The sequence below is a fragment of the Phocoena phocoena genome, chromosome 6 (genome assembly GCF_963924675.1).
Source record: "Phocoena phocoena chromosome 6, mPhoPho1.1, whole genome shotgun sequence".
NCBI classification, from domain to species: Eukaryota; Metazoa; Chordata; class Mammalia; order Artiodactyla; family Phocoenidae; genus Phocoena; species Phocoena phocoena.
The window spans coordinates 78,767,846-78,780,304 of record NC_089224.1 but is presented as its reverse complement, the minus strand read 5'-3'; the positions used below and the strand labels follow the sequence as shown (position 1 = coordinate 78,780,304).

At 56.1% G+C, this 12,459-nt stretch overlaps 1 protein-coding gene across 1 annotated transcript in view; it reads left to right on the top strand.

Annotated features, from left to right (window-relative positions):
- Window positions 1-12,459, top strand: part of TLN1 (talin 1) — a 31,980-nt gene that overhangs the window by 11,011 nt on the left and 8,510 nt on the right. Inside the window, exons 12-40 of the mRNA XM_065879646.1 lie at window positions 113-189; window positions 417-597; window positions 772-885; window positions 999-1,107; window positions 1,297-1,505; window positions 1,670-1,768; window positions 2,777-2,944; window positions 3,135-3,429; window positions 3,979-4,145; window positions 5,001-5,129; window positions 5,292-5,408; window positions 5,511-5,624; window positions 5,830-5,964; window positions 6,132-6,260; window positions 6,438-6,540; window positions 6,678-6,886; window positions 7,234-7,353; window positions 7,559-7,756; window positions 7,948-8,087; window positions 8,271-8,364; window positions 8,467-8,556; window positions 8,671-8,793; window positions 10,083-10,226; window positions 10,713-10,874; window positions 11,113-11,253; window positions 11,350-11,531; window positions 11,732-11,864; window positions 12,082-12,183; window positions 12,269-12,439. Of these exons, the coding sequence (XP_065735718.1) occupies window positions 113-189; window positions 417-597; window positions 772-885; window positions 999-1,107; window positions 1,297-1,505; window positions 1,670-1,768; window positions 2,777-2,944; window positions 3,135-3,429; window positions 3,979-4,145; window positions 5,001-5,129; window positions 5,292-5,408; window positions 5,511-5,624; window positions 5,830-5,964; window positions 6,132-6,260; window positions 6,438-6,540; window positions 6,678-6,886; window positions 7,234-7,353; window positions 7,559-7,756; window positions 7,948-8,087; window positions 8,271-8,364; window positions 8,467-8,556; window positions 8,671-8,793; window positions 10,083-10,226; window positions 10,713-10,874; window positions 11,113-11,253; window positions 11,350-11,531; window positions 11,732-11,864; window positions 12,082-12,183; window positions 12,269-12,439 (4,155 nt within the window). The remainder of the gene's footprint in view (window positions 1-112; window positions 190-416; window positions 598-771; window positions 886-998; window positions 1,108-1,296; window positions 1,506-1,669; window positions 1,769-2,776; window positions 2,945-3,134; window positions 3,430-3,978; window positions 4,146-5,000; window positions 5,130-5,291; window positions 5,409-5,510; window positions 5,625-5,829; window positions 5,965-6,131; window positions 6,261-6,437; window positions 6,541-6,677; window positions 6,887-7,233; window positions 7,354-7,558; window positions 7,757-7,947; window positions 8,088-8,270; window positions 8,365-8,466; window positions 8,557-8,670; window positions 8,794-10,082; window positions 10,227-10,712; window positions 10,875-11,112; window positions 11,254-11,349; window positions 11,532-11,731; window positions 11,865-12,081; window positions 12,184-12,268; window positions 12,440-12,459) is intronic.

Genomic DNA, 12,459 nt, shown 5'->3' with positions numbered 1-12,459 from the left:
GGTCCTTTAGAAAGGGGGACCCAAGTTTCAGAAGATGGCTGACTGCGGAATGAAAAGGCTGCCTTCCCCACTTCCCTCTTCTTTAACTCTTGTTCTTTTTTTCTCCCTACAGAAAAAAAGCAAGGATCACTTTGGACTGGAAGGAGATGAGGAGTCTACTATGCTGGAGGACTCGGTGTCCCCCAAGAAGTACGAGGGGAACTGGGCTGACCCCATCCCTTGGGCAGGGAAGGCAAGGCAGAACCCCCAGGGACTGTGGGAGGTGGGGAGTCCTTAGGATGCCTCTAACCAGTCGCAGGCTGTGGTGAGACCTCACGCACCGCCCAGACCATAGGACGTGCGGAGGCTGTAGAGCGGGGTGGGAAGGGATGAGAGGAGGAGGTCCTCGGAGTGCTCCCCGTACGTCCCCTCTCTAGGTCAACAGTCCTTCAGCAGCAGTGTAACCGGGTGGGGAAGGTGGAGCATGGCTCCGTGGCCCTGCCAGCCATCATGCGCTCCGGAGCCTCTGGTCCTGAAAATTTCCAGGTGGGCAGCATGCCACCTGCCCAGCAGCAGATTACCAGTGGCCAGATGCACCGAGGACACATGCCTCCTTTGGTAAGAGTGCCCCCACTGCCGCCATGATTCCGGGCCTAGCCCCCCTTGGCTGGGCCTAGCCAGGAGTTCGGCAGTCTTTCCCGTGTCCCTATTTGTCTCCTTCTCGGCCTCAGGCTCTCTTTTGCCTTCTCTCTCCTCTGAATGTTCCCTGTTACTTCTCTCTTTGACTCATAGACGTCAGCCCAGCAGGCACTCACTGGAACCATCAACTCCAGCATGCAAGCTGTGCAGGCTGCCCAGGCCACTCTGGATGACTTCGACACTCTGCCCCCTCTGGGCCAGGATGCTGTGAGTATGGGATGCAGGAGAGGCCGATGGTGCTGAAGCTGGGACTCCAAGGAGCAGGGTTGGGGTTAACTGCAGCAGAGCAGATCCTGAGGTTTGTTCCTCTTTCCTCTCAGGCCTCGAAGGCCTGGCGTAAGAACAAGATGGATGAATCAAAGCATGAAATCCACTCCCAGGTAGACGCCATCACAGCCGGTACTGCCTCCGTGGTGAACCTGACAGCAGGTAGGCTGGATGCCCAGCCCTCTGTGTGCGGTGGCGGAGGGGAGGGCGAGCATGTGCAAGCGTGAGTGTGACTGGCTCGGTGTGACTGCACCTTGACTCACGGGAGGGACTTCGTGTGTACGTCTCTCTCAGGACGTGTGTGTGACTAACTGCCTGTGACTGGCCTCCTCTTCTTCCTTCTGCCCCCAGGGGACCCTGCCGAGACAGACTACACCGCAGTGGGCTGTGCAGTCACCACAATCTCCTCCAACCTGACGGAGATGTCCCGTGGCGTGAAGCTGCTGGCTGCCCTGCTGGAGGACGAAGGTGGCAGTGGCCGGCCCCTGCTGCAGGCGGCGAAGGGCCTGGCGGGGGCGGTGTCAGAACTGCTGCGCAGTGCCCAGCCGGCCAGTGCCGAGGTCAGGGGCCAGGGGTTGGCACTAGGGAGAGGGGAGGGTTTGAGCCCAAGGAGAAGGGGGTGGTCCATGTTGCGGGATGGAAGGGTGAGACCCATGGGCGTGTAGGACCCGTGGACATGTGGGCAGGGATTAGGCAGCTTCTGACCGGTGTTCACTCTCCACAGCCCCGTCAGAACCTGCTGCAAGCAGCTGGGAACGTGGGCCAGGCCAGTGGGGAGCTGTTGCAGCAAATTGGGGAAAGTGATACTGACCCCCACTTCCAGGTTGGTGACTTACCCAACCCCCAGAACCCCAGCTTCTAGGAGGTAACCTCTGATCCTGAATCCAGCTACTGTCCTTCTACTGTAAATTGACCCCTCAGAGCCAACCTGAACCTCTGTTTCCAGGGATGACACTGGGAACCCCCAGTCCCTTTTTTGGGGATAAGGATTCAGAACCCCTGAATCCAAACTTAACCTGTTAGTTCACCCTTGGCCCTTATTGGTGATACGTTTTTGGCTGCCTGTCATCTTTCCCGTATGTAGCCCTCACCCCAACTTGAGGGCATCTTGAACCCCAGCTTCCAGTCCTGTGGACCACACACCCAGAGGACGCTGTTCCTCTCGCTCCCCCTTCCCGCCCCATGCCCGTCTCCTCAGCTGACTTGTCATCCTGGATTTCCCATGCAGATCTGTGCGCCCAGAGGGGCTGGGGTTCCATCTCCCCCCGATCCCCCCACGGTAACGGCCTCTGGCCTGGGCCTTCCCAGCTTTGTCCTCTCTGAGCCGCATACACTCGCTCTGCCCCCTCCCCTGGCCTCCTGGGGGAGCAGAACATGACGGGAGCTGGGGAGGCACGGCCCAGGCAGGACTTGAGAAAATGGGGTCCGAAGGGTAGTACAGGGACTTGTTCCCAAGACTCCAGGGTGACTGCTTCCAACCAAGATTGAGAAGAAATGGAGAAAAGACGCTGGGGGTGGGAGGGACCCCTCCCTCCATCCCATTGTAACAGCGCTGCCCACCCTCCCTCCCCATTGCCGTCCGAGTGTATCCGCCTCATGCGTTTCTCCCTTTGGTGTAGACACTGTTTCTCTCGGTGTGGGTTTGTTCCTTGGTGGGGGTTCTGTCCCACTTGGTGCTCGAGGCGGGGGCTTGGGGTAGGTTCTGGTTGCTTCTGCGCACACTGTTCTGTGATTGGGGTCGGTGGGACTAATGAAACAGCTCATGCCTCTGAGAAGGTTCCGTGGACCCCAAGCTGGATCTCAGGCCATGCTGACTGCTGTTTTCTCACAGGAGGTGCTCATGCAGCTAGCCAAGGCCGTGGCAAGTGCTGCAGCTGCCTTGGTCCTCAAGGCCAAGAGTGTGGCCCAGCGAACAGAGGACTCAGGGCTTCAGACCCAGGTTATTGCTGCAGCAACACAGTGTGCCCTGTCCACCTCCCAGCTGGTGGCCTGTACCAAGGTGAGCCCCAGAGGTTGCTGCAGCCTGTGCCTAGGGGTGATGCTACCACACACACAAGAGCCTCTCATTTTACCTCTTTGGCCCCCAAGGCCTCACTACCCAACCTAATAACTATTGTGAACACCACAGACACCCCTACCTCACGACTCCTTTCCCTCGCCTACATCTCTGACACTCACTTTGCCCACAGGTGGTGGCTCCTACTATCAGCTCCCCTGTCTGCCAAGAGCAGCTGGTGGAGGCCGGACGACTAGTGGCCAAAGCCGTGGAGGGCTGTGTGTCTGCCTCCCAGGCCGCCACAGAGGATGGGCAGCTATTGCGGGGAGTAGGAGCAGCGGCTACAGCTGTCACCCAGGCCCTGAATGAGCTGCTGCAGCACGTGAGGGCCCACGCCACAGGGGCTGGGCCTGCTGGCCGCTATGACCAGGCCACTGACACCATCCTCACTGTCACCGAGAACATCTTTAGCTCCATGGGTGATGCTGGTAAGGACAGCCCCCCTGGGAAGACAGAGAATCCCAGTGAGGTTCCCCGAGTCCACTGGAAATTCCCGTGCAGACCCATCACCCCCTCCACCAAGCACTCAGCACAGTGGGCTGGGTGTTTAATCTCTGAAATCTCCAGTTCCCCATCTGTAAAGCAGGAATATGATACCCGCTCTGCCTTCCTCGGTGTATTTAAAGAACATACCAACGTGTACACAAAAATAGATGGAAAATGATATTATTAAGAGATAGCCATCCCCATTCTACTCCCTAACCCCCAAAATCCTTCACAGAGTCTCTCATCCTCTCAAGACTACTTACGGAAAATACCCATTGGAGACTGCCCCCCCCCGCCCCTCCTCCCATCAAAACGCACCAGGAAATCTTTTCCTTTCCAAGATCCTAAACCCAGGAAACAGTAACTCCAGGGAAATCACTTCAAGAACTGTCCCTAAAAGCCCTACCTACCTTGCCTGCACCACTTTCCTCCACCCCCAACACCCTCTCAGTGTCTCTGGCTCCCTCCGCTGACTGTGCCTACGCTCTCAGGTGAGATGGTGCGACAGGCCCGCATCCTAGCCCAAGCCACCTCTGACTTGGTCAATGCCATCAAGGCTGATGCCGAGGGGGAGAGTGATCTGGAGAATTCCCGCAAGCTCTTAAGCGCCGCTAAGATCCTGGCCGATGCCACAGCCAAGATGGTGGAGGCTGCCAAGGTAGAGAGCCTTCTGTGCACACCCCCAGACTGGGGCCCTGTAGGGAAGTAGAAGGGTCCAGATAGTCACCCTCATTTATGGGAGGCGAAAAGCAGAAGATACAAGAGAACAAATACAGGAGCACTGAGGAAATAAATGCGCCCCTAGGCGGTGAGTGGATGGCACCAGGCTTCCAGCCAGTGTGACTCCCAGAGTCCTTGCTGACTGATAGGAAACTGTACCCTTTTTCTTCCTCTAAGACCAAGGCCTGCGGTTCCTACTTTGCTGCCACCACCTGTCTGCTTCCTGGATCCCTCTGCTTCCTGGTCTTCTGTGAATGCACGCGGGCATTCAGTCCCAGGGGATCCGCTGCTAGCAGCACAGAGAAAGACAAGGCGGTGGGACACAGGGACACAGGGTGCAGAGGACTGTCAGGAAGAAGCCAGTAGATTCCCAGGCTCCCTGGGCTCTGGGGCTTTTCAGTTTGCAGGAGTAACCAGGGCCCCTGCTTTGGTATCCCTGAGATCCCTGCTCTAAACCGCATCCTTGTCCCAGAGAGCCCTGCTCACCCCTATTTGCTAGTGGTGTTTTGTGTGTGTGTGGGGGGGGGAAGAAATATGGCTGCTTCCCCAGAGAGGGGAAGCAGAAACAGTCCTACCCAAGAAAGGGATTTCAGCATCCCAGACGGAAGCCAGAGCCCCTTTAGGCTCCCCTTTTGCCTGCCTGAGGTAGCTCGTCTCAACTATGATTACCTTTCAGTGGGGGTAGTTAGAAATGACTTCAGGAAAATACCTCTGAGTTTGGAGGGGTCAGGGAAGAGCTTATTTAGGGTCCACAGGGACGCAGGGTGGTAACTGTCCCCTCGCCACCTCTCAGGGAGCAGCCGCCCACCCTGACAGTGAGGAGCAGCAGCAGCGGCTGCGGGAGGCAGCTGAGGGTCTCCGCATGGCGACCAACGCAGCTGCACAGAATGCCATCAAGAAGAAGCTGGTGCAGCGCCTGGAGGTGAGGCTGGGAACCAAGCCAGTGTAGGTGCTCTCGGAGGAATGAAACTGGGAGGGATGTGCGGGGACACTGATGTTTCCTTGGGGGATAGCACGGGCAGGGTAAGCCAGGGACAGGGTATAGGAATGTCTGGGCCTCGTCCTCACTATTCTGTCCTTAAAGCACGCAGCCAAGCAGGCTGCAGCCTCAGCTACACAGACCATCGCTGCAGCCCAACATGCAGCCTCCACCCCCAAGGCCTCTGCCGGCCCCCAGCCACAGCTGATGCAGAGCTGCAAGGTGAGACGCCAGGAAGCACATGGGGGCGGGAGGAGGCGTGGAAGATGGGGGACTTTCCCCCAGCCTGCGGAGAGGTGGCCCTGATGACATTTTCATCTACAGGCTGTGGCAGAGCAGATTCCACTGCTGGTGCAGGGCGTCCGAGGGAGCCAAGCCCAGCCTGACAGTCCCAGTGCGCAGCTAGCCCTCATCGCTGCCAGCCAGAGCTTCCTGCAGGCAAGGCATCTTCCACTCACCGCTCAGACCAGACCCCTCCCACTCCTCTATGAGACCTTTAGATTTAATCATTTTAAATCTCTGCCAATAGCCTCTCTCCCAGTACTGAGCCCCAGTGCTCACCACATTCTGACCGTCATCAGTCCCTGTACCCAAGCCCAGAGGGCGTATGGTACACTTCATCTGCCTACCTGTTCCCCAACAGCCAGGTGGGAAGATGGTGGCAGCCGCGAAGGCCTCAGTGCCAACAGTTCAGGACCAGGCATCGGCCATGCAGCTGAGTCAGTGTGCTAAAAACCTTGGCACCGCACTGGCTGAACTCCGTACCGCTGCCCAGAAGGTATAGGAGCTGGCTACCTTTTTGGAAGATGAGGGGGGAGTCCTAGGATGATGGAGAATCTGTTCAGAATATCCTAAAGTGGGTAATTGTGTAACCTGAGGCGTGAATGAGACACAGTGTACCTCCTACACCTCAACACCCCCTCCCCGCCCCACATATCTTTGTAGGCTCAGGAAGCATGTGGGCCTTTGGAGATGGATTCTGCTCTGAGTGTGGTACAGAATCTAGAGAGAGATCTGCAGGAAGTGAAGGCAGCAGCTCGAGATGGCAAGCTTAAGCCCTTACCTGGGGAGACGGTAGGTATTCGAAAGACCTCATTCCTTCTCAAACCCTGAGGTCTTCCTTCTCACCTGTGCCCCAGAGCTGCCCAGAACCTTCACTCAAACTGCCAGCTGTCCCTGAATAGCTGCTCAGGTTCCCTCTTCCCAGTTCCTCCTGCGCCTGATCCCCTGAGTCTCCTCCTTCATCCCTAGATGGAGAAGTGTGCCCAGGACCTGGGCAACAGCACCAAAGCAGTGAGCTCCGCCATCGCCCAGCTGCTGGGGGAGGTTGCCCAGGGCAATGAGAATTACGCAGGTACGTGGACAGGGCTGGGAATGGGGCATGTGGTGAGGAGGATGGGGGAATGGGAGCTGTACGGAGGAAGCCACTGGCATCAGGGCCTGGCAGTGACGGTGCCTTTTCCCCTCCTTCCTCTCTCCTTGTTTCCCCAGGTATCGCAGCTCGGGATGTGGCAGGTGGGCTGCGGTCACTGGCCCAAGCCGCCAGGGGCGTAGCTGCCCTGACATCAGATCCTGCGGTGCAAGCCATTGTGCTTGACACAGCCAGTGATGTACTGGATAAGGCCAGCAGCCTCATCGAGGAGGCGAAGAAGGCAGCTGGCCATCCAGGGGACCCTGAGAGCCAGCAGCGGCTTGCGCAGGTCAGGTATTGGGACAGGGCCACTCCCTGCCTCTCCCCCAGATCCCATCAGAAGGCCCACCCTGACGGGGGAAGAGTCTCATCGACACCGCAGCTCCTCTCTGGATTCCGTCCTTCCTTCTCAGTCTTAGTAGACTAAGTGTCTTAGCTAGACTGAGGCAGGGGCCTAGCTGAAAGCCACATTTGGGGAAGTTGGGTCACCATCACTTGATACCCTAACGTGATACCCTGGCCTATTCAGCTAAAACACCCCTTTTCTGCTTTCACTTTCAGAGTCTCCCATGGGTGGAGGAGGGGATCTCCCAGTTGTTTCCATTTTGGCAACCCCCGTCTCCTTTCCCACCTCAGGTGGCCAAAGCAGTGACCCAGGCCCTGAACCGCTGCGTCAGCTGCCTGCCTGGTCAGCGAGATGTGGACAATGCCCTGAGAGCAGTGGGAGATGCCAGCAAGCGACTCCTGAGTGACTCGGTAGGAGGACAGGGGTGTGGGGGGAACACAGGGAGGATGAAGGACTCCAAGCTTCTACCTCTGGACCTCTCCTTGACCCTGACTCCCCAGATGTATCCCTTTTCATTGCCCCCAGGCTCTGTGCCCACCTCTCAGCGCTCCTTTACCAGACTCTCCCTCACGTCATTTCCCATTCTTGCACCTGACTTTGTCTCTGACCCTGCAGCTTCCCCCCAGCACTGGGACTTTTCAAGAAGCTCAGAGCCGCCTGAATGAAGCCGCTGCTGGGCTAAATCAGGCAGCCACAGAACTGGTGCAGGCCTCTCGGGGAACCCCTCAGGACCTGGCTCGAGCCTCAGGTCGATTCGGACAGGACTTCAGCACCTTCCTGGAAGCTGGTGTGGAGATGGCAGGCCAGGCTCCGGTACGAAGAGGCACTGGGTCCTGTTCGAGGGTTAGATCAGAGGCATCTCTGTGACCACAGAGTCCTCACCTGCTCCTGGCTCACTCCCCTTCCCGGTCTCTAGCAGTACTTGAGTGTCTGGGACAGAAGATCCCTTTTAGAGACAGATATGAAAGGACTGGACAATGTGTTGACCTTCTTGCCTTCAACAGAGCCAGGAGGACCGCGCCCAGGTTGTGTCCAACTTGAAGGGCATCTCCATGTCTTCAAGCAAACTTCTTCTGGCCGCCAAAGCCCTGTCCACAGACCCTGCAGCCCCCAACCTCAAGAGTCAGCTGGCTGCAGCTGCCCGGTACGTGGGAGCTGGGAAGCCCAGCCCTAGAATGTTGAAGAGACTGGGGAGGGGACATCTCATGAGAAGTCCCTGGCTTAGGAGTTGTTCCAGGCAAAAGAGAAATGGCTAGACTTCCTATACGTACAGGATGCAGAAATGATGACCTTTGCGCCCATTCACTTGACTTTCTCTTCCTCCCAGGGCAGTGACTGACAGCATCAACCAGCTCATCACCATGTGCACCCAGCAGGCGCCCGGCCAGAAAGAGTGTGACAATGCCCTGCGGGAATTGGAGGTGGGCCCTGTCAGGCTAAATGGGGTTGAGGTTGAGGAAAGGGTTCTTGGTTGGAGGGTGAGGGGGGTGTCTTGGATCTCACTTCACCCTCCCCCTCTACAGACGGTCCGGGAACTCCTAGAGAACCCAGTCCAGCCCATCAGTGACATGTCCTACTTTGGCTGCCTGGACAGTGTCATGGAAAACTCAAAGGTAAGTGCACCCAGGAACCCAGGAGGGCAGAGGACAGGAAGATGGAACTAACCGGGGGCTGCTCTGTCCCTCTGAGGACAGGCTCTGACTCTCTTGACACACTGTGTTCCTCAGGTACTGGGTGAGGCCATGACTGGCATCTCCCAAAATGCCAAGAACGGAAACCTGCCAGAGTTTGGGGAGGCCATTGCCACAGCCTCCAAGGCCCTCTGCGGCTTCACCGAGGCAGCTGCACAGGTTATGCTCCTGAGATGGTCCCTGGAATGCCCCTGCTTTCCCTCCCCCACCTCCTCGCAGCCTGACACACTTGCAGAAAACTCAAAAAGTTATGCTTGCAAAGCCAACTGTATGGAAACTGGGGATCTTTCCCCCTTCTAAAGTAGAGATATTTGTCAGCAATCATAGAACACCAGCAGTTCTGATCACTGTCACCCCTGAGCCCTGGTGCTTTGAGGTATGGTTACACTGTCCAATCATTGGGCTGTTTCCAGACCCAGTTTTCTTGGTATATGCTGATTAGCATATGCAAATTATTTTCACATAATTATTATTTGGGGGGGCGGGGCAGGGGGGTGTGCCGCAAGGCATGTGGGATCTTAGTTCCCTGACCAGGGATCGAACCTGGGCTCCCTGCAGTGGAAGTCTTAACCACTGGACCACCTGGGAAGTCCCCACATAATTGTTACTTTATTAGAATAGTACCAGGGACTAAATTTCCAGTTACTTGCGTCACCACTTAACTTTGCCTTTTTCTACATTATGAAGTGTAAAACGACCTATTAGCTCAGAGTATTCTGCTTTCGTATATGAATCCTTAAAACAAACTGGCTTGAGAGTTCATCATCTCAGACTGTGTCCCTGAAGGCCTATCATCCTGCTCCTTCAGTCGCCCTACCTCCCCGTGTCCTGTTCTGTTGGGTGGCCTGCGGTATATGGTTTAACTTATTTCTGGAATAGCATGAAGAGGAAAAAGCAAAGTTACCATGTGTTGGGTGAAGTAAGAATCAAACCTTATGATGGTCTTCCAAGCAAAAACAGATTTTGGCAACCATTATACCCATCCCTTGCCCCCTTCCAAATCTCTGAAGCTTGGAGGTATCGTAAGTGTTAATTAGCCTAACACCCTCTATAGTTTTACAGCTATCTCTAAAAGGGGTTTTGTGTGTGTGTGTATGGGGCTTTCAAACTTTTTTTTACTGCCACTTACAGTAAGCAGTACTTTTCACCTTAAGACCCAGCATACAAACACATACACATAGAATTTTAATAAAAACCTTATTTTGTGTCTTTCCTTTTTTTTTTTTTTTTTACTTTTTTAATCTTCTGAAATGTTTGAACAAATTTAACAAAACAGGAGAGGTTTTTTTCCCTCTTATAGTATAACTATAGCTAGCTAATATACCTCCACTCACATAGAACCCTGGCCACTAAACTTAGCCCTGCTCCCCTTTGTCCCCACTATCGCTATTCAAGTCCCACCTAAGGAATATTCCTTATTCCTCACCCCACCTCTTCTCTCTCCCCAGGCTGCATATCTGGTTGGCGTCTCTGACCCCAATAGCCAAGCTGGACAGCAAGGGCTGGTGGAGCCCACGCAGTTTGCCCGAGCAAACCAGGCAATTCAGATGGCCTGTCAGAGTTTGGGAGAGCCTGGCTGCACCCAGGCCCAGGTAACTCAAAGGGACAGGCACCATGGACAAGCCTGGGAAAGGCTGCTGAGCCAGGACAGACCAGCCCTGTGAGGGGGAGAGGGAGATGCAGGACATGTGGGGAAGGAGAGGTTGGGGCCCCAGCTCTGACCCCCTACCCACAGCATCTCTGGGTCATTGTCTTCTCCTGCCGTGCTTCTCATTGTTCCTCCACTTACTGCCAAGTTCACCACCTCTTTATGGGTGTTTGAGCTCACTCTCCTACAGAGCCTGTATTATTCCTCCATTAGTGTGTCGGCTTTTCATCTTTCTTTCCCCCACACCCTGCTCATGCTCATCTTTGGGTATCTCTCTCTCCCAGATCCTGACTTTTCAGGTGACTTTGTCTTTCCTAATTAGACTTCTAAGGGTATTGCTATCCATCCCCCAAGCGAAAGGGGCTGCTCCCTGGAGTGGACACTTCCCTCCTGCCCTCATTGTGGCTCTTCCACGTTTCTGTCTCCTCAGGTGCTCTCTGCAGCCACCATTGTGGCCAAACACACGTCTGCACTGTGTAACAGTTGCCGCCTGGCTTCTGCCCGGACTGCCAATCCTACAGCCAAGCGCCAGTTCGTACAATCGGCCAAGGAGGTGGCCAACAGCACAGCCAATCTTGTCAAGACCATCAAGGTTCCCGGTGTTGGAATTCTCAGCCTCTCCCTGACCTATCCAGTTTTCTCTCCCCTGACCCCCTGTCATTCCCTGAGGCTTTCTACCAAATCCCACCTGCCCGAGCCCAAGGCCTTTCTTATCCACGCTGGTCATCACCAGCCTCTCCCCACACCCTTTAAGCTCAGGAGGGAGACCTGGGCTGCACCGCCTTTGTCTACAGTCCGTCCTGAGGGCCTCCCCATCACTCCCTTTTCAGGCGCTGGACGGGGCCTTCACGGAGGAGAACCGTGCGCAGTGCCGAGCAGCAACAGCCCCGCTGCTGGAGGCTGTGGAAAATCTGAGTGCCTTTGCGTCCAACCCTGAGTTCTCCAGTGTTCCCGCCCAGATCAGCCCCGAGGTGAGGAGGCCGGGTGAAGGCAGAATGGATGGGCCGTCTGCCGCTTCATCTTCCCAGGAGTCTTGAGATTCACCTCCCTGCTTCTCCTCTCCCCAGGGCCGGGCTGCCATGGAGCCCATTGTGATCTCTGCCAAGACAATGTTGGAGAGTGCCGGGGGCCTAATCCAGACAGCCCGGGCCCTGGCAGTCAATCCCCGGGACCCCCCGCGCTGGTCGGTGCTGGCTGGCCACTCCCGTACTGTCTCAGACTCCATCAAGAAGCTCATTACAAGCATGAGGTACAGGGGGCGGGCTGGAGAACCGGTGTGACTGGGGGATATACGTTGTGACAGAATGGAGGGGTGGGCACTTAGGTGCAATGAGATGGGATGGTGTTGGAGAACACCTGTTGTCCAAGATTCGGGGGATACGGGGAAAGGCAGGCTAGCCTTATATTAAAGGGACATTCTTGGTGTTGGAGCCTGTGATGTGTCTGCAGGGACAAGGCTCCAGGGCAGCTGGAGTGTGAGGCGGCCATTGCAGCTCTGAACAGCTGTCTGCGGGACCTAGACCAGGCTTCCCTTGCCGCAATCAGCCAGCAGCTTGCTCCCCGTGAGGGAATCTCTCAAGAGGTAAGGGGGAAGGGGGTTCTATGAAAGGTGTCTGGGAGGAGCGATGGCAGGCTTGAGGAAGGTGGGGGATCTGGGAATGGGCTTCATAGAAACATCGAGGGTATGGAACATGCCGAGAGGGTTAGTTAGTTGGATGTGGAAGGAAGAGTGGGGTCCTGTGCAACTAGAGGGTCCCTTTGCAGGTCACAGTCAGAGCTAAAGTTCGCTTCCTCCCCAGGCCTTGCATACCCAGATGCTCACTGCAGTGCAGGAGATCTCCCATCTTATTGAGCCACTGGCCAGTGCTGCCCGGGCAGAAGCCTCCCAGCTGGGACACAAGGTACCTGGGGAGACACGTGGGGAGACCGGGATAGGGTAAACAAGGGTACCTGGCCCGGCTGACCCATTCCAAACCCTTGCCTCAGGTGTCCCAGATGGCCCAGTACTTTGAGCCACTCACCTTGGCTGCAGTGGGTGCTGCCTCCAAGACCCTGAGTCATCCTCAGCAGATGGCACTCCTGGACCAGACCAAAACCTTGGCCGAGTCTGCCCTGCAGTTGCTGTACACGGCCAAGGAGGCTGGCGGTAACCCCAAGGTACTGAGGGCCGGGTTGAG